This window comes from Spermophilus citellus, assembly GCF_964194105.1.
Source record: "Spermophilus citellus genome assembly, chromosome: 8".
Classification (NCBI taxonomy): Eukaryota; Metazoa; Chordata; class Mammalia; order Rodentia; family Sciuridae; genus Spermophilus; species Spermophilus citellus.
In genome coordinates, this window is record NC_138189.1 from 60,887,624 (window position 1) to 60,909,489 (window position 21,866).

At 40.5% G+C, this 21,866-nt stretch overlaps 1 protein-coding gene across 4 annotated transcripts in view; it reads left to right on the plus strand.

Moving 5' to 3' along the window:
* Window positions 1–21,866, plus strand: part of SHROOM3 (shroom family member 3) — a 314,183-nt gene that overhangs the window by 251,137 nt on the left and 41,180 nt on the right. For 3 of the 4 annotated variants that reach the window (XM_081303765.1, XM_081303768.1, XM_081303767.1), the window contains one exon: window positions 6,772–6,903. In XM_081303765.1, coding sequence (XP_081159891.1) covers window positions 6,772–6,903 — 132 coding nt within the window. Of the gene's footprint in view, window positions 1–6,771; window positions 6,904–11,937; window positions 12,064–21,866 lie in introns of those variants that run through there. The other variant, XM_081303766.1, reaches the window with a different exon arrangement.

The window sequence follows — 21,866 nt, forward strand, 5'->3', positions numbered from 1 at the left end:
TGCTTGTTGAAAGGCTTGGCCTCCATCCTCCAGTCCTGATCTTCTCCATCCCAAGGAAGGCTGCCACCAATGAGATGGATCAGAAGTTAGGGCTGGATTTTATTTTCACAAAGAAATTAACATGTGGCTTCTTATAAAGTGACTAGAAAAGAAAAGTTTAAGAGTCTGGAGGTTCATTTTGGATCATTACACAAATATTCCCTTTACAATCTCCTATGCCTTAGTGAACAAACATGTATTGTGTGCCACTTGAGCCACTTGACTCTGGGTGGATGATGGATTAAAAAAGAGCTTAGAAATTTCAGCCAGATGTGGACCGTGACCTGGCTGAGCTTACTTTCTTGATGATGTGGACAGCATACAAGTGAACAATTCCTTGCAGTGATAAGCGTAATGAAGGGAGAGATCAGGTGCTGGAAGGAGAATATTTGCATCAGATTAAGGAGGCCTCGGAGGAGCTGTTTTACTTGGGACTAGACAACTAAGCAGTAACCAGCCTAGTTATGAATTGGAAGAAAATGTTCCACGTAGAGAGAAAAGCATGTGTGAAAGCAGAGAGCTTGGTGGGTTTGGGGAACTTCTAGGGATGCTGGTGAGGTTAGGAAGAAGTTGAAGGATGGGCAGGACCAGCCCACTCTAGGCCTCGCAGGCCAAGATAGGAAACTTGGGTTTTATCCAAAGTGCAGAAGGAAGCTATAGGATTTAATTAGAGAAGACACCATCCATTTATGTTCTTAACGGGTTGTGCTAGCTGTAGGGTACTAAAATAGAAACGGGAGGCCAGCAAGGAGGCTGTTTCCTGCTGGATAAAACTCAACAGAAAGGAAGAAGTGGCTGATCCCAACAGATCAGAGGACAAAATAAAAAATTTAAACTCAACAGAAACCAGCAACTAAAGGTTTCTAGAGAGACCAGTCCAATAGGTCAGCTTCTTACACTTTTACTCCAGCTTCTCCTGTCCTTTCCTAATTTTTATAGTGTTCAAATGAGCCATAGGATCAGGGTGATTTGGAACTTCATTGTCTTTTATTGGCTGAAACTCAGTTCAGAAAGCCGTCAATGGATTCCATTAAAATACCACATAGTGGATTGGGGATATGGCTCAGTTGGTAGAGTGCTTGCCTTACATGCACAAGGCCTGGGTTCAATCCCCAGCACCACACACACACACACACACACACACACACACACACACACACAAATGCAAAGCAAAACAATACCATCTAGTAAGGCAATCAGTGTATATTCAGGAGTTATGAATATTGGGGGGCAGGATGTACTTATTATCAGAAATGGAAATATGAAGGTGGTTGACCTGAATTTCTTGTTTCTTAATTATCTGGGGGAAAGAAAGATGATGCAATGGATCCTTGTTGTTGCAGATCATAATGATTTTTTTTTAAGCCCTACTAACCCTCCTGAGGGCAGCATAGGTTCCTAGTTCATCCCACGTAATTGTGATACCATGGTATTGAGACAGGAGACCACAAGAGTCAGCATAAAATAGCCCTAAGAAAATTCTCATTTGTTTTACCAATAGGTTGTAAATTGTTGGTGAAATATTTGTCCCATCATCCCAGATGTGGGACACTTATAAAAACTTAAATCAAGCAAGACATATACCACTTATGGATAACTTTGAAATAATTACTACGATGTACTTAAGAGCAAATCATTTGTTTTAAAGAAAAGGCAGTTTGCAAAAAAATATGTTTTTTGTCTTTTATAATTCTCATTAAAAGATTATCTAGCAAATTAAAAAAAAAAAAAGAATTGAAAGCTTGGGACCTAGCAAGTTAAAAGGAGATATGAAGGAAGAAAGATCACAGATCTGTTGAGCATTTAATGGTACTTCATTCATTCAACAAATATTGTCTGAGCCACTCTCTTGGCCAGGCACCACACTAGTGTACCTGTCTTTGTTGAGGAGGGGAAGAGGGACCTGCAAGCAGAGAAGTATAAGACAGTGTAAATTGCACTTTGGTGTGAGCACCTCGCAGCGAGGCAGGTGAGGTGGCTGCTTAGTCGGTGAAAGGCTCTACAGAGGAAATGATGTCCCAGCTGAAACCTGAGGGGGAGTGTGGCTGGCCAGGGAAGGGCAGAATCTTCAGTGACCTGGAAGTGGCCCAGCAGCGCTGGAGACCTTATGTTTTATTCCAGCAGTTTTTATTAGAAGTGATTTTATTGATTCTAAGGTTTCTATAGGATATATTTTAAAGCTCATTTGGTAATATGTTTAGTGAATGGCTCCATCACCACCAGATCTGGGTTAGTGATTAATTCTAAGGCCTACAGAATTTATGGCATAAACTGAAATTTTTTTTTATTATTATTATTTTATTTTTTTATTTTTTTTATTGGTTGTTCACAACTTTACATAGCTCTTGACATATCATACTTCATACATTAGATTGAAGTGGGTTATGAACCCCCAATTTTACCCCAAATGCAGATTGCAGAATCATGTCGGTTACACATCCACAATTTTACATAATGCCCTATTAGTAATTGTTGTATTCTGCCACCTTTCCTACCCCCTACTATCCCCCCTCCCCTCCCCTCCCTTCTTCTCTCTCTACCCCATCTACTGATAAACTGAAATTTTTGAAACTGCTAACCTGAAAGAAGAGGAGTGGTTTTCAGTGTTTTAAGTCCCAGGTGTGATTTCATGTGTCCTTTAAGCCAAGATACAAAACCTGTATATCTCAGTTTATCCACCATTCAGCTGGGCGCGGTGGTGCAGATCTGTAACTGTAGCAATTCAGGAGACTAAGGCAGGAGGATCACAAATTTGAAGCCAGCCTTAGCAAGTTAGTGAGACCTTGTCTCAAAATAAAAATTAAAAAGGAATGGGTAGGAGGGAAAGGGAGAGAAAAGGGAAATTGCATGGAAATGGAAGGAGACCCTCATTGTTATACAAAATTACATATAAGAGGTTGTGAGGGGAATGGGAAAAAAATAAGGAGAGAAATGAATTACAGTAGATGGGGTAGAGAGAGAAGATGGGAGGGGAGGGGAGGGGGGATAGTAGAGGATAGGAAAGGTAGCAGAATACAACAGTTACTATTATGGCATTATGTAAAAATGTGGATGTGCAACCTATGTGATTCTGCAATCTTTGTAATGTTTTGAATAACCAATAAAAAAAATAAAAAAATAAAAAAAAAGGAATGGGGATGTAGCTCAGTGGTAGGTAAAGCACCTGGACTTCAATTACCCATACCCCAACCTCATTCATTCTCTCCTTCTTAAAGAAGTTCTAGGACTCTTGCGAGGGCACACATATCCATTTGTGAGGAAGATGGGGAACAGTCTGCCTGAGGCACCATTGGGATACCATTCCTTGATGAGATCAACACCCTGCAAGACTGTCATTTCCAGCCTGCCCTGAGGCAGGGCGTTAACATAGCAACCTGCAGTGGGTGGGGAATTGGAGTTTCATATGCTGATGGATGTTCCTGTATAGATAAGGCAGGAGGAGAGAAGGGCACAGTGAATGCAAGACCATCTCCTGTCCCAATTCACTACAGGATTTCTTTTGACTAGAACATATGAATTTAAACATGTTTATTTGTCATCCAGATTATTCCAGAAGAGTTTAAGGTAGAATAAATGTGCTCTGGGTACTGGTGATTCTTCCAATGCTCTCTCCAGCCTCATGCTTCCTTTGTGAGATGCATCTTCCAGGTAGCATACCCTGATTCTTGGTCCTCTGTCTGGCTTCAGAACCAGCCTATCTCAGGCCTGATAATGAGGGAGGCTGCTCTGATTTAGCCTGGGGGTTGCAGTCAAGTGATTCCATGAGTCTCACCCCCCCCCAGCCCACCCCAGGTGCCCACCTGAGCTGGTCCTCTGTAGTCAATAGCCATAGCACACTATGACTTTGGGATTGGGAGGCACTGCTGGGGGTGGAGATAAATCATGTGTTGAAAATCCTTTAAAAGATGGGACAATTTTGTGTTCTTGCTCTCATCCCTTACCCATGTGTCTGCTCTTTCTGCCAGACCTTCACTGTGACAGCCAGAACACCTAGACCTCTGTCTGTGGGTACATCCCTGGAAGGTGAAGTGGGAGGCTTAAGCTATTATGCAGAAAGGACAGAGTCAACAATTGTGGTTTAGACAAAAAATGAGGAAGTTATCAAGTACCACAAAGGCCCTGTGATAGCTCATACTAGGCCCTGATTGTTTTCTCCCAATAAAGGGCATTAGACTTGGAAAGGATAACCCTTCACCTTGCTGGCAAGAGTTGGTCCTTAGAGTACACCGTTTATATTCTTATGTTCTTTACATTCAGACATTATGGGTGGTGAGAGATCTTTGAATTTACTTTCTCCCTCAATTTAAGCCAAGTGGCTATTGGGATTGGTACCTGGGTGGATTGTGTGAGAATTCCTGGTTGAGGACCACAAAACAAATTCTGCAAAAGGGATTGTTGGCTAAAGCTCTTCTATTCTTCCTAGAATAAATTAGGGATTTTTAGATGAACCATTTTACATAACATCTTAGTTAAACAGAGCTCTAAAATGAAGATACCATGGTAAGACAATAGTGAAAAAAAGTTTATTAAGCACAGACCATGTGTGGGCAGTATGCTAGAGAGTTAAAATAGATTATCTAGAATTTATAGCAAGACAGGTATAGTAATAATGGCTAATTTACTGGGGGCTTAATGTGTCAGGCTGTGCCGTAAATGTTTGATGGGATTATTTGTTTCTCAACAACCCTATGAAAGAAGATATTCCTTTGTACCCATGTCATAGATAAAAGATCCAAAGCATAGAAAGGACAGAATCATAGAGCTAGACAAACTCTAGAGCCATGCCTCCAATCATTGTGCACACAGTCTCTTATTTTTTATGTTACTACAGATGAGGAGCCTGAGGCTCTGAGTTTACTTGCCCAATGTAATTTAGGTCATAAGTGACATAATCTTAACCAAGTCTTCAGATTTTAAGTCTAGAATTATATTGACTATGTTAAAGCCAAGAATCCTAAACTTGATGAGAAAATAAAGCACAAAAAGAGGTGTAGCACTCACAACTAAGTGTATAAGTCAGTTTTACATTGCTATAATGAAATACCCAAGGTAGGCTAACATTATAAAGAAAAGAGTGATTTAGTACACAGTTCTGGGCCCAGCCTAAGATAAGGCAAGCCCATTGATGTGCCCTCTTCTAAGGGTCTTCTTTCTTGTATCATATCCTGGTGGATTATATCATGGCAAGAATGCATGTGAAAGCAAGAGTTAACATAAAACAGGAAGTTGGAGAACTTTTCAGGGGTCAGGCATGTTCTTATAACAACTCATTTTCTGGAGAACTACCTAAGTCCCTTCCAGGTACTGGCCTCTGGATGACCTAATAACCTCCCACTAGGCCCCACCTCCTAAAGTTCTGCCCACCATGCTGAGCACCACCCCTGCAACCCATGAGACCTTGGGGGGTGCACTCAAACCACAGCACTAAGGTAAAGAGGCAAACTTTAGCTTAGAATTGGAAACTTCTTGTTGACCTCCTAGTCATCATCTCCATGCCCTAAAATAAAAAGAGATCCTTTTTATTTGCTTTAGGATTTAAGAAAGAGAGCTCTTTGACTTCCATTCTGTGTTCCAGGAAATATGAGGCCAGATGGACAGGGCTTATTCTTAACAGCTGTTCCCTAATCCCTTCCCCTCTCAGCCAAGGCACATGCAGAGGAGGAGCAGTCTCACCAGTTGGATCTCGGAGGCTTAGAAAAATCCTTGAAGACATAAATTGAAAACACACCACTGTACTCAGCAAACTGAGATGATGACAAAACCCACTTCAAAGGCTGAGGCAGGGGACAGTCTGATAAAGAGGAGGCATCAAGAGTGTTTGGAAAATCAGGACCCGAGGCCATCCTGAGGAGCAGTACGCCTGTTCCCATGGCGGAACACATTGGCGATGTGGGGCTTAAAATTTTTCTCTGACTCCCTGGGAGTGTGGAGGAAAGGACTTATGGGAATGGTGTTAGGCACTGGGGGTGGGAGGGTGGATTCAAATAGTCACACAAAAGCCTTGCCTCCGAGCACAGTGGAATCTAAACAATCTGAAATAGTTCAAGCTCAAGAATTGGCATGTGCTTCTGAGCTGCCACCCACCGAATAAAGCAAAGGCTGTTACACTTGGAGATCGCCCTCCTTAAAGTGAAATTGAGGCAGCAGTCTCTTGGTTTCAGGGGCCCACTTTGTTTGACAGTGTGCTTCAGTGAGTCCAAGGTGTTTTCTTTCTTCTTGGACTTGGATTAAACCCAAGGGCACTTTACCACTGAACTTCACACACCCTCAGTTCCTTTTATTTTGTATTTCGAGACAGAGTCTCACTAAGTTGTCCAGTGGAGACTCAAATTTGTGATTCTCCTGCTTCAGTCTTCTTGAGTTGCTGGGATTATTGGAATGTACTGGGTCTAAGTTTTCACTCACTTATCAACATTGAATTATAGGACAGTTTATCTTCATAACAGTTAATGTATCTTTCTTCTCCCTGGCTTAGAAGATCTGCTCTCTAAGATGGGAAATATACTTTATTGTGCTATAGAAACATAGACAGGAGAGACAGAAGACCTTCTGTTGTGGATTTGCCTTCTTGGGGGCAGAGAATTATTAGATGCCAGCTTGGAACAGCGCTCAGCTGTGTTGCCCAGCTCTGGCTCCAGGGTCCATTTTAATGCATTTATATTGGTAGGTTAATTTGTGCTTCTGCCCATGAACACCATCATGCTCAGCTTCTTATTCTCTTATTTTTGACAGAGATGTGTGTGCAGACTCGGGCCATGCAGATCCTGGTGCCTCTAACTCCTCCAGCCCAGAGCACCTCACCTCTGGCCTCCAGCACAGGAAAGCATTGTGGCCAGGAGGGGTTAAACTTCGGCTGAAGCACAGGTAAGAGGCTCAGAGGTCGGTGTTGAACACTGGAGAAATAAGACTCAACTGCTAAAAGAAGAAATTGGGGGCAAGGATGGCAAAGATGTAGGCTGGTGATTTAAAACTTCTCTTATCTCTGAGGAACATCCCAAAGTTGCAGCTGAACAAAGACTTGTGGCTATTTACCTGTGAGTCAGATTGTGAGAATGGTGAACCGCAGTGCTTCCTGTGTGCGGGGGCTTTGCATGGACTGTTTCACTGAGCTGGGCCTGTGGGGCTTGCACTGGTAGAAGAGCTGTCCACTAGGAGGCAGTGGATCAAATTCAGGCAGTTTGACTGAGTTCACTCTCACTATCCTCTGGCTTCAGTATGGATATAGCGGAGCCTATTTCATAGAACAGCGGTGGAATTCAGTGGGATAAGATATTCAGAGCACTTAGCACAAAGTCCACTTGTAAATGAGAAAGTCCACTCGAAAATTAGAAATATTAGGTGATGATTTAGTGCTGCTGTGGTATATTTCATCATTAAAACAAAATATCTGAGATAATTAACTTATTTAAAAAAAAATAACATTAACCTTGGCTGGCAGTTTGGGAGGTTCTAATTGGAAATCAGGTGGATCCATTGCTTTTAGGCCTTGGGTGGAGATGCCAGATTGCATAAGAAGGGAGCAAATGGTAGAGCAAACTACTCACTTGGTGGCCAGGAAGCCAAGTGGAATTGCATGAGACTAGGGTCCCATGATCCCCTTCGAGGGCACACCTTGCAGTGACGTAAGGACCTCCCTCTAAAGGTTCCACCACCTCCCAGTAGCATTACCCCAGGGACCAAGCTTTTAACACATGGACCTTAGGGGCACATTCAGACATCCAAATGATAGCATGAGGTCATCGTTACCAGTATAATTCTCATTGTCACAGAAGTGAGCGCCAGCTTGAAAGACAGTATAATACAGGGAATAAGATGGAACTGACATGGAATAAGATGGAACTTACAATTTCTCTATCTAGAATTCAAATCCCATTTCTCCCACGTACTGTGTAACCACAGGCACATTATTTAAGCGTTCTCTGTTTCCACTCTGTAGGAGAGCTTAACAACTGATCTACCTCCTAGGGTTGCCAAAAGGATTGAAATGCTGATACACCTAGAACACTTAAGACGGGCATGTCATAATGGTTATCATTGTTATCAGTAATCCTCATTTCAATTAGGGGAGTTATTGCATATAGACATGGTGACTTGCATTATCAACAAGTAAACAGTATAAAATTAGATGTATGCCAATCCAAACTTGCATATTTGGACTGTATGTTTAGGATTTGCAAACATACATTGAAGAACTTGTTATATTTTATATAATGAAGCCCTGTATCTGGCGTTTACATTAAGTTTTTTTAATAATATTTCACTCAAAGAAAAAAAAAATTCAGAGGTGTTTTCAACATGCGATTGGTCTCCAGAAACTAGCTATCTAGTGGACCAAGAGTTAGGCCAGGAATGGGATGAGACTCACAGGGAGAGCCAGCTGGCAGGTTTCTCCTGGGGACAACCTGAAGAAGCAGAAGCTCCAAGGTTATTACTGTTCCCTTTAGTCTCCTAGCATCTTCAAAGGGCAGAGAATCAAACCTCTTCCTCAGTAGTTCAGTCCACTGAACTGTGTGGGTTAATCTAGAGTCAGTGCCAAAGTATTCAAGGTCAGAAAGTTGTAGTAGGAAGTTATTCCTCTAATTCTGGTTCTAATCAAGACCCTGAACCAAACCAGGGGTAATGGCACAAGGGATGAGATAGATTTGAGAAAAAAAAAACAAGAGGCAGAATCAATAGTAGATGAAAATAGGGGAAAGAGAAACGTACTTAGTGAGTGAGTGCCTGGTTTCTGCTATGGGGCACTTGGGCTATTTGTAGGGCCACTAGCCAAGACTGGGGAGGCAGAAGGGCAGAGACTGCCTGAATGTTAATAGCACGAATCACACAGACCTATGTGCTTGAAACAGTTAAAATATTCAAAGTTGAATGAAACACGTGAACTGAAATATGAATCGGTTTGGTATTCTTAACACACACACACACACACACAATGTCTTTAAAATCATCAGCATGCTCAAAGCTGGGCAACAGTGCCTTCTGTATAAAAGAAGAACATGGTGCAGATGGACAAGCATTTCCCCTTTTAAAAAGCCCTGAGTTAAATGCTGCATCCATCACTCCTGCTCAGATTCTGGAGGCTTGGATTTTATTCTGTTTATATCCTGGGAATTTTTATGTGTTTCATCTCCACAACTGCTGGTGAATTTTAAGTTATTATAATAGTCCACTCTGTAACTTTCCTATCCCGCAGGGGCTGCAACCCAAGTATTGATATTATTGGTGGCAGCTATTACTGCAGTGTTCTAAAAATGATTCTGTACTTCCTTCATTCCTTCTGCATTTATTAATTGAAATTCTTCTGTAAGGAAGAACTGTCCCTTCTCTCTCATTTATTTATTCAACTATAAATGTGTGACTGAACTTGGAAATTGGAAAGGTTCTCATCCAGTTACATTTAGACTGTAAATTCTGTTTGCTTTCTTTTTTACTTTTTATTTTGAAATCATTTTAGATTCACAGCAAAGCTGTAAAACAATAGTGTAGAGATTTCCCGGCACCTACCACTCAGCTTTCCCTAATGTTAACATCTTTTATAAAGTTAGTACAAATGCCCAAACTAAGAAGTAAGCATTGGTCATTGGTAATACTACAGGCCTTAGGGCTTCAGAAATTACAGACTTTATTTAAACTTGACCATTGCTTGCCATGAATGTCCTTTTTATTTTAGGATTGTACATTGCATTTGTCATGTTTCCTTAGTCTCCTTGGATCTGTGCTATTTCCTCAGTCTTTCTGTGGTTTTTATGACTTTGCCATTTTTTCAAAAAGAGAACTGGCCAGTTATTTTGGAGACTGCCTTCAGTTGGGTGGCATCTGATGTTTTTTCACAGTGAGACAAGACATTTGGGGCAGGACTACCATAGAGGTGATGTTGTGTCGTAGTGTAGCACACCAGGGGTCACGTGATGGTCATGCTTCATTACTGCTGATGCCGACCTCGATCATTTGGTTATGGTGAAGTCTGCCACGTTTCTCCACTCTGAGGCTGCTGTTTATTCCTTTGCAGTTAATAACTGTATGGGAGAGATCATTTTGAGATTATCCAAATGGTTGTTGCTCCTCAAACTTTCTCTGCTAATTTTAGCATCTGTTGGTATTGTCGATGGTAACTATTAACATCATATTCTAAAAATGGTTCTGTACTTCCTTCATTCCTTCTACATTTATTAATTGGAATTCTTCTGTAAGGAAGATCTGTTCCTTCTGTCTCATTAATATATTTATTCAACCACTAATTGATATCAGTAAAGACTCCATATTTATTTATTTATTACCAGGGATTGAACTCGGGGGCACGCCACCACTGAGCTACATCCCCAGCGCTATTTTGTATTTTAGAGATAAAGTCTCACTGAGTTTTTTGGCATCTTGCTTTTAGCTGAGGCTGGCTTTGAACTCGCAATCCTTCCTCCTCAACCTCCTGAGCCCCTGGGATTACAGGCGTGCGCCATGCCGCCCAGATCCATATTGTATTTTATCCCCTGGGTCATGATCTAATACTACTGTTATTTATTTTGTTGCTCAGATGGTTCCAGTTTGGGCCACTTGGAGCTCTTTCAGGATGGCTCTGTTCTAACTTGTTTTGAAACATGGATAGGGATAAGGTGCTGATTTCCTGTTCCTACCTGTGAGCACCTCTGTGTTGCTGTCATAGATATCTGACAAGGGCTGGGGCGAAAGGTTCAAGTGGACACGACCCGGAGGCTGAGACGCTGATCCTGGGGCTAGGAACTGCTGGGATTTCCTAAGGAACCAGATCCAGGCCCCATGGGCCACACACAGAGCTCCTTCTCTATTTATAAAATAGCCAGAAAGTATTTTCTCACTTGTTTATAAAAACAAGGAAAGAGCAAAAGGGCGAAGATCCCTCTTCCCAGGTGTATTCAGGGGCCAGCCAAACACCCAAGTCGTGTGGTTTAGTATTCTCACAGATCCAAGATCCCTGAATCCTCTCTTATGAGATAAATTCTCTTTTTTTCTTATTATCGATAAGAATTCTATAATCTAACTTATCATGGTAGAATCTTCTCCCTAAAATATCAAGCCTCAGGTTAGGGTAGTTCAGTGAATGGTTAAGGAGACAAAAATGTTCTGGCTTTCTCCTTGAGATGTCCAAGCCAGTGGTTTACTCCAGAAACCTTTTATTCCTTCCTCACCTTCTATCACAGTTAACACCACCCTTAAAATAACCAGGCAGCTTGTTATTAAGCAAAATGACCATGTAGTCTATTATTAAGCAAAATAATTATGCGGTCTGTTATTAAGCATTTACCCATACATGGTGATAGATTACATGCTCTGTAAAGAAAATCAAGGTGAATGGATGGAATGGATGATAGAAGCTCAGAGTTGGCCCCTCTAATTCCCTCTTAGTTGAGCAGCAAGGTACTTTGTATTCCCTTGTTCAGTAATTCTGTCCCCAGTTGCTTGCTTAGTGTTCTCAGGAAAGCGTACCTTAGGAAGCCTGGGTAAGATATTACAGGACTACTGCTTCAACACCCACAAACGGTTGGAAGTTTGAGGCAGTTAGCACACACTTTGGCAAACAGTGGCATTTTCACATGTGGATAAAGGCATGGGGTTTTTTTGAAGAAGATCCTTAAGATGACCCTGATTTCAGTTTGATGTATCTTATCAACCAGTAATTTTCTTTGATTCCCTCCCCCTCCTGCCCACAAACTAGAAATCTGGCATTTCTAAGCCTTGTGCTGATTTCCAAGAGGCTGGTTCTCAGGGTGACTTACTAAGGGCCACCCTCTCTTTTTCCTTTCATAAAGCAGGGATTGAATTTTAATTGGCCCATTCACAGAGGTGACTTGAAATGAGAGTCCCTCCCACTTACACTGAGCTGGTGAGGTCAGGGCAGTTCAGGCTGGCCAACTGCAAGTGCAGGGAATTGTTGGGAAGCTTTACCACCCAGAGCAGAGAGCAGTAGCTGGGTGAAATGACTTTTTATCTTACTCCTGAATATGACATCAGATTGCCCAGGGGGTTGCTGTCTAAGATGTTTCTATTTGCCACAAGGTAAGTCCAGACTGTTAGAGTGAGATTCAGAATCTTTGAGCTCAGGATTCTTAAGTACTGAGCCTTTAACAGGCACCTTTTCAATGCTGTGGTATACCTGTTTACTAAGAAAAATAATCAACTACATGTTAAATTGAGTCCTATTTCCCTAAATTGTCATGAAACTGTTCATTGAGAATCTCCCATGAGTCAGTGTGCTAGCAATTCCTCCGTTTCCAGTCTGAATTACAGACTGAGTTTACAGTCATGTCTCTTCTGTATGTAAATACAGTCACTCTGTTGCTTGAGATGTAATTATCTATAGTGGCTTTTTATCTCATTCAGATTAGCAAATGCTTTGTATTATAACTTCATGGTTTTGGTTCCTCATTTCCTGGGGGAACTTCAGAGTAACTTTGTTTCTTACAGGAAAGGTTATATACCCATGGACTAGAAGCCAAGTATCTCTCTGTTCTCATTGCCAACATTTGTATAAAGAAAAGGAAGTTTTTTATTTTTATTTTTTCATTTACCCTCACTAATCTTTCTCTGACGCTCTTCCTTGTTTTTTATGTAGACCTGTATCATTTTCCATGTCTCTAAAAAACTGTTAACATTTGTTTCTAGACAGATCTACTAGCAACAAATTCATCAACTTTTGTTTGTCTGACTAAGTCTTTATTTCTCCTTCACTCTCGAGGGTAATTTCACAAGGTACAGAAATCTAGGTTGGTTAGTTTTTTTTTTTCCCCCCTCAACATTTTAAATATTTCACAACACTTTTCTTGCTTGCGTGGTTTCAGAGAAGTTAGATGTAATTCTTATCTTTGCTCCTCCACAGGTAAACTGTTTTGTCCTCTGGCTTTTTTTTTTTTTTTTTTTTTTGGTTCTAGAATGGAACCCAGGATGTTCTACGGTGAGTTACGAGTTACATCCCTAGCCCTTTTGATTTTTTGAGACAAGGTCTCATTCAGTAGTGGCAGGCTGGCTCTGAACTTGTGATCCTCCTGCCTCAGCCTTGTGAGTTGCTGGGGTTACAGGCCCACACTTCTGTGCCTAGAAAGGCTTTTTCCTTTATCTATAATTTTTATATATAATATATAATTATTATTATTATTTTTATGGTTTTTCTGACATTTATCCTTCTGGATATTTTTTAAACTTCCTGGATCTATGGTTTGATGTCTGATGTACATTTGGGGGAAATAGTCATTATTTCAAATATTTCTTTGGTTCCTTTTTCCCTTTCTTCTCCATTTGGTTTTCCTATAATGTATATATCACACCCTTGGTAGTTGTCTTATGATCCTTGGATATTGTGAGGGGTTTTCCCTGGTATTTTTCTCTTTGCTTTTCAGTTTTGGAGGTTTCTATTAAAATATCTTCAAGCTCAGAGATTTTTTTCTCAGTCGTGTTCAGCATGAACTGTGGGGACAAGGTACATGGAAATCTCTGTCTTCTGCTCAGATTTGCTATGAACCTAAAACTGCTCTAAAAATAAAGTCCATTAAAAAAATGAAAGAAAATAAAAGAAACCTGTGGTTATATTCCCAATTTCAAAGGGAAGTTTGCCTTCTCGTTCAACTTTGAGGTTATAGTCATAAATGAAAGGAAATACTGACAGATGGCCAATTGTACATTATTTAACTCTGACATCTGACATAGTTGAAGGTTTGACTACTTTATTATCTTTCCCCTTATTTATTTGAATTCTACTTTTATCCTTTATAATTTTTTTTTTTTTTTTTTGTACCAGATATTGAACCCAGGGGTGTTCAAACACTGAGTCACATCCCCAGGCCTTTTTTTTTTTTTTTTTTTTTAAGAGACAGAGTCTTGCTGAGTTGCTTAGGGCCTCACTAAAATGCTGATTGTCCTGCCTCAGCCTCCCAGGTTGCTGGGATTATAGGCATGCACCACCCTGCCCAGCTCCTTTATAATCTTGATTTGAAATCTTTGTCAGGTTTATATTTAATGTCTATGCTTGTTTCTAGGGATTTTTTTGCCTGAAAGAATATGATAAGGAAAAGAACAAGTAGATGCAATATACAGAGTAATGTTGTAAATGTCTAACTGATTTGAGTATTTCTTTTATCACTATAGGCAGTCATTTTATTATTATTATGCACATAAATGGTAAAAAATAAACTATGAACTGCTTATATTATAAAGCAGTTTTATATATAGAAAGGTTACAGGGCTGGTTTTTCAAGTTTTGTTTGGCATTCTTGCATCTGAAAGCAAATGAGAGAGATCATTCTTTTGAGTTATACTCACTAAGTGTCAGGTTCTGTGTTAGCAGTAATGGTGGCTAAACCCATCCCTGTTGAAAAAAAAAATTTACTTTGGAAATACTGGTAGGTAGGAATGGAGCAGCTAGAAGGGGTGTTCTAGAAGTTTTCTGTGTTTTTAATTGCTCTGTCTTAAATCCTTCTCTGTTCTTTTTAGTCAGGTTCCAATGTTTGGAAACTGTATTTTAATGGCCAGTTGCTTTTCTAGTATGATTTTAAAACAACAGATTCTTCTTTTCACTGCTGCTTAAGGTTTTTAACTAAAATTAGTGCTTTCTACCCTTTGTTTTCTTATCTCTTTAATTCCTTATTTGTGACTGTTTCCTTAAAACAAGGAGGAAGACAGTGCTATAGAGAAGAGAAAAACAAAATACCATGCATCAGATTAACTCTGAAGTCTCTTTAGTGGAGATGTTGGGGGTGTTTTGTTTGTGTGTGTGTGAGTGGTATTTAGAGGAGCCATCCAGAGATAAGGCTTCTGCCTCAAGCACACTCAGCATACAACCTTCTCTTCATGGGATTCAACAAAAGCTGTTTAACGTATTCTTTGGCATTGTGTAAAGTTAATTATGCTTGATTTTGAAACATCATAATTGTCATATGAACTCTTTTGACCCTCAAAGGATGATGGCTGTGATTTCTACGTTGAGGTTCTAGCAGTGGTGACAGAGCAGCCTGCCCGGCCTGCAGTCCCCTGGGTGCAGGGGGAGAAGCCTATCCTTTTTACAGGGCTCTGCTGAACTCTTCCTAGTTTGTCTGTCAACAGCAGTCCTCTGGAAAGACCTCAGGCGTCCCCCCACAAGCAGTAGTGATTTAGGGACCCAAGTTCTTCCAAGTTCTCTATCTTCTTCATCTGAGCCTCCCTGAGAACTATATGGATCTGTTTGTAGGTATCTCCATGCGTCTATGTGTGGAAGATAACCAACCGGTATGGAAGTGATTTTTTCCTAAGCTCTAACACATCCTATGGCACAGAGAAATGGTAGGGATGAAAATCCCCAAATCATAATAACTGCCATCTGAAGGAATCACTCGGAACCAATCCTTCCTTCCTTCCTCCCACAAAATGTCTGGTTCCAAGTTGAGAGTTGAGAAACAAATGATTTATTGGTACATATGTGTAGGCTATTCTATTTATGCTATGCTGTTCTTTTGTAACTGAGTTTAAAAGTCAGCGAATGACAAAGGTGAATGCAATTACAGATCACAGTTATTATAGTGTTTGTATCAGTTCTGCCATGACTTACGTGCAAATGTTGACATGTGGGAAGGACAGGTGAATCTTCTGATTTCTTTGCATGTATCGAAGTTGAGGGGGAGGTAGGCAGGGGGAGTATTGAGAAAAAGGACATTTTACCATTATCATCTCCTGGTGACTAAGTGAAAAACACCCATCCTGAGGCTAGTCTCTCTCATATTTTATTGTAATATTTTTGTGTGGCCATCAAAAATGTTTCAGAAGGAGGGTGGGGTGGAAATGAACTACATAGTAGTGAAAAGGAAGTGGGGAGCCGTGAAGAGTGGTGGGGAGGAATGGGGTAAAGTACAGTCCAAGAAAGGTTTTATCTTTATGCCAATTTTTGGTGTTAGTCTTATGCCTGTAGGCTAGCAGGCTTCATGCTTGTGATTCAGTTACGAAAGCCAAAAGTCCCCAGGACATATTATCAGGATGTGACATTTAAAAAGAATGTCTCTTTTTAGAAAGGACTGTGTGTTGCTCTGAAGTTATGTTACCTAATGCATACCTTTCCACCTACTGGACCACTTTTTTCTTATTTTTTCTTTTCTTTCTGAGTAGGAGGACTGGGGATTGAACCCAGGACTGTGTGCATACTAAACATATGTTTTTATCACTAAGCTACACCCTGAGCTCATGAGCCACTTTTGAAAGCCACAGTTTTCATTAGCATTTTAAAACCTTGAGAAAGCATTCCTGTTAGATTTCTATGAATCTATAAAGTCTGAGGGATACTCTCATGGAGTCCAGGAATCATAGAAACTAGAGGTTGGGATACTGCAAAGAACTATAGGATTTCTCAAAAATAGTATCCTCCCCAATACTATGTGACAGGACAGTGTCACCTGTGGTTGTGTAGAAAATCTCTCAATCTAGAGTGAGTCCTCTGGATCTATGATGAAACTGTGTTTTGAATGCAGCTTCGTATAATTTGACTTAGTCCTAGTTTTCAATGCTATGTATTTTCATCATCAGTGTTTGGGGCTTATAATTTCCCTGTGAACAGAAACTGCCCCAAAAGGCATTGTTATTAATATATGAATCAACTATTCTTCTATACTAAATAAGATGTAATTATAACCCCCCAAAATTATTTGTACAGTGACATTTAATTATTCATATTGACTTGTTCCTTTTTAAAGTGTGAAAGGGGTAATTTAGCAATTACGACCAAAATTGCAAATGCATTTGCCCTTTGAGCCAATAATTCCCCTTCTAAGAATTTCTGCAGGTATGTCGCCCTACATGGAAAGCAGTGTATGGATGTGGCTATTCATAGCAGCATTATAGGTAAAGCGAAAGACTGGAATAAAAAAGTGTCTACAGAAGAAAAAAAGTGTCTACAGATACAGCCTGGTTAACTAAATATGGTACACTGCACATACTGGACTACTAGGCAGCTAAAAGGGATGAGGAAGCCTATGAGTATTGATGTTGAATGTTCTCCAGTATGTATTGTTGAGTACAGAACCCAAGGCATAAGACATTGCATATGGGTCCTTTTGTTAAAGGAGTGAAGTGAGATTTTGTGTTCACATTTGCTTTTTGTCTGTGCTGGGAATCAAACCCAGGCTTTGCACATGCTAGCAAGCATTCTACCACTGACCACAACCCCAGGCCTTCCTGTATGCTTATATTCACATGATAAAACATTGGAAAAATATGTAAGAAAGTAACTACAGTGGTTAGTTGAAGGAAGAAGAAAAAATTGGCGTGGAGGAGACATGGAGAGCAGGACTTTACACTGGCTTTGACTTCTTTTTTTCAATCATATGAATTAATTACCTGTTCAAAAGAATATTTGAAGTAAATATAGAAAAAATAGTAAGGTTTGATAAATTTTGGTAATGATTACATAGTTAGTCTTTTTTATTAATCCAAATGCCTTTATATATTTTTGAAGTATATCATAATTTTAAAAATAGATGAGGAAACACCCCAGCATGGTGGCACGTGCCTATAGTCCCAGCTCCTGTGGGAAGTGGGGAGTGAGGCAGGAGGATCACTTGAGCCCAGGAGTTCAGGGGCAGTCTGGGGAACCTGCTGAGACCCTATTTCAAAACAAAACAAAATTGAAGAGGGAAAAATACAAGGATAAATATCAATGACACACAATACCTTGGGAAATAATGATTTATCCTCACCTAAGCACTTAGGTTTTCGGTAAGTGTACCGTAAAGACCCTCAACAAATCTTTAAAATGTTAATTCAGATAAACTTAGTTTATAGAATACATAGATAGAATGTATTTTGTTTCTCTGTTTGGGGGGAGTGTGGAGGGTTAGACCAGAACCTTGTTTTGATGGAATTTGTCTTCTGTTTTAGTGTTATACACTAAACCAATGACAGATAGATGTGTTGTAAGTGGATTAGGAAATACAATTCTCTTTATTTTGTGGTGCTGGTAGTCTGAATCCACTTTACATTCTTGCACATTTCACTCAAGTCTGATTGACAACTGGCATGACTATAGAATGTTGGTGTACCCAGGAGGGCCCATGCAGAGTCGCATTCCTAACAGCTCATCAGAGAACAGCATCAACAAAAAATTGAACTGCAGTTCATAGAATTTCATTTTCCAAGCTACAGTTGTCCCTTCTCCATTTGTCCAAATGGAGAAGTATACCAGTCTTTTGGTAATCTCAAGTCTCACTGTGCTGTGAAGCCTTTCAGCTAACTTCAGACCCTGTTCACGTGAACGTTTGGCACTTATATCCAAAATGCCTCCAGAGCCTAACATATGATCTGAATCTGGTACCATCGACTCCTCACTCACAGGCTCTGGCTATACTCATTATGTTCTTTAAACTTCCCAACTTAGACTCTGCATTCCTTGCTCCTTCTGTACTATATTCTTCCACCTGTGCTTTGCATGCTTGTCTTTAGATCTTAGGTTGACTGTCACTTTCTCAAAGAAGCTGTCTCTGATCTGAACGAGAACTTTCAGTCACACTCTTACATTACCCAGTTTTTTATTTCCTTTGGAACACATGTAACTATATGATGTTCGTTCTCTCTCTCTCTCTCTCTCTCTCTCTCTCTCTCTCTCTCTCTCTCTCTCTCCCCCTCCCTCCCTCCCCCCTCAGTTTTGCTTACTTGCTGACCATGTGTCTCCCAGCTCTGCCCACCCCTCCTCACTGCATAGTGCTCACTGCTTAGAAATGAAGAACATGGGCTCCAAAGACAGATGTCTGTGTTCCAGCAGCAGCACTGCTCCCCACTACCTTTGTGAACAGGTCTCTTATTCAGCTCATTTTCCTTATTAATAGATCTTTATTGTGAAAATGGCATAGAGGTTAAGAGAAAATTCTCAAGTGTCTAGAATGGTGCTTGGCACTCAAATATTTTTTATTTTTATTTTTTAGTTGTCAGTGGACCTTTATTTATTTATATGTGGTGCTGAGAATCAAACTCAGTGCCTCACACATGCTAGGCAAGTGTTCTACCACTGAGCTGCCACCCCAGCCCACTCAAACATTTCTTGAGTGAATGTGTGACACTCTGATTTTATATAGTAATACCTTTTCTTGCAGCTCAGTCTTTCCAACAAGATTACAGACTCCTTGAGGCCATCCATGACCTTGAAGATCTCTAGCCTCCATTTAAAAAGGTACAAGGCACCCAGTGGGTGATCAAGGAATACTGCTTGAAATACCTGAAGGGCTCCCTGTAGATTTTCAGAAACATGTTTTGCATTCCTGAATCTGAGCTAGGGCTAGATCGGCTAAGAAGGACACAGTGTCACTTGCTAATTCCAGTTTCATCAGCCTGCCCATCCCACACAGTTGAGCTTCCTTCTTTGTGGTCAGGAATGCAACAAAAGGGCTTTGTTTGAATTATGCTCACACACAAAACTTAGTTTGCTGAATTTTAAAATAAACTATCTTCTGACCCTATTGATACGCACATGATGTAATGCACTTTAGGAAAATATTTATTTATCTTTTTAAAGATCAAAGTGATCCCAAAATATAAAAGCATGCTTGGTGTGCTCTTTAGGAATGCTCAGTACATTATTTGCATCATTGGAGAAGTCAGTAAACAGCTGCTGGACTTTTTTGGTTATCTCAAGATACAGTGAGTTATATTTCCAAAATGGGAGGCTATTTTTAAAACAGTTTTGTTTTCCGATAGACAGTCCATGCACTTGGTACAAAATTCATCAGTTAAATCATTGAAATAAAGTAAAAATAAGTTTTCTTCTCAGAGGCAGTCATTGTATCTAATTTCTAAAGTATCTTTCTGGAAATACTCATCACACAAATAAACATATATGCAGTTACTGTATATTTCCCTGCATACTGTGCACACAGTTCCACATCTTGTCACTTGACAATGTATTTTGGAGATATTTCCATATTAATACATGTAGAGCTACTTCATTCTTTTCAATAGCCTGTAGTATTCCATTAAGGAAGTACCTCACTGGCTTAACTAGCTTGCTGTTAATGGATATCTAGGTTATTTTACAATCCTTTGATGGATATATGTTTTGTTTTGTTTTTAAATCATGCTAGATGTCACCAAACTGCCCATCGTTCAGGTTGTACCCATTTATACCCAACACAAAGTGTGTTATTGTTTGGTCATCTTTTCATTCTTCTTTTCTCATCTGTCACCTGACATCTATATGAACAGTATAGAAAAACCATACAAAACAGACTTCTCTCTGAGGGCTTCTCCCAATAATATGTTGTGTCCAAAACAAAGTTTTGGGGTTTTTTGTTTTTTGGGTTTTTTTTTATTTGATTGTATCAAAAATTACCCTGTCTTTCTTAAGCTATGATACCTGATAAAACCTGTTATTCCACCCAAGGCAAATAAATAGTCAGCTCTCAGATCACCTTCAGAGAAAGAGCTTCCCAAGTCAGATCTCCTTTTTTGTCATTGCAGTTCTTGGGCTTTCTTTGTAAAGCACTTATTTTATCTTTAATTTATTTTGTTTCCCCTCCAGAATGTAGGTTCCTTAAGGGCAGAGATAATATCTTAGAAATTAATTCTTTTAAATATCTCTAATCAGTTTCAGCTCTCCTAGTCCCCACTCACCATGTCCCTGGAGCCCTAACCTGCTACATCAGCCCCTGGCTCTCTCCCCTATGTTGAGCTAGAAGCCACTGGGTGTGAAGTCCCTTCAACTTTCACCCTGCCCACACCCTCCAAGGAGATCAGCTTTTACCTCCTCTTTTCTTCTCATCTCAGCCGCACCAGCTTTACACCTGCATAAGGCAAGACAGGTGCACCTGAGCTCTGGCAGCCCCTCCCTCCTCCCTCCTCTTTTAAGGAGTGTCACCCGTCCTTCTGCCCTGTGTGTGTGCACTCTCTGTCTCAGAAATTTGCTCAAACTTCTCATGGTTTAAAACAAAGCCAGCAAGATCAAAACTTTTTCACTCTTCTGGCCTTATCCCCTTTAGAGCCAAGTTTTTGAAAGAATGTTTTACCCTTGCTATCTCCGTTTCATCTCTTATTTAGATCTTATCCTACCATAATCAGGCTTCTTCTGTCATTGTTCATAGCAAAGATTTATTACCAAATCCAGTGGACACGGGTCTCATCAAACTGATCTATCTGTAGCAGCTGGGCTGGTTGAGATTTCCTGCTTCCCACCCCACCCGCCCGTTAGCCACCACAAGGTTTTTTTTGAAAATCCCTATACTCTCCTACTTTTCTTCCTACTTCTCTAGAAGCTCCTTTGTGGGCCTTTTCTCAGATACCCTTTATCCTAAATTGTGATGGTTATCAGAGACCCACCCTTAAACTACTTTCCTTTTCTCCCTATGCATTCTCCCTGAACAACCTACTTTTCTCAAGTGTGCTTTATGGCTCCTGACTTTATGTGTGCAGCCCAGACTTTAGTACTCCAGCCCCTACTGCCTCCCATGTGTCTCCTCTAGAAATCCCGAGGCCCCCCCGCATAGTCCATGCCCCAGCGTGAGCCATCACCTTCCCCATCGACTCCTTTCTTTACCCTCTCTCTCCTCTTCACCACCTCTATCCAGTGAGACTGGTCACTGAGACTGGATTCTGCTGTCTCCACAGCTTTAAGATCTTGTCATCTCTTCAAGTTCATTGCCACTGCCTTAGTGCTGGGCTCTCATTATCTTGTAACCTGGTGGATACACTATCTACCAATCTCATCCCTCTCAAATTTATTGTCCTTGCTTTTGGGACAAACTCAAATCCAAGCATGGCTCTCCCTGACTAAGGTGCTTGGACATAGGACACTGTCCGGACCCTTTCAGTGTGGCGCAGGTGAGACTTTTTATGACCTGGCCCCTCCCCTTTCACCTGCATCTTCT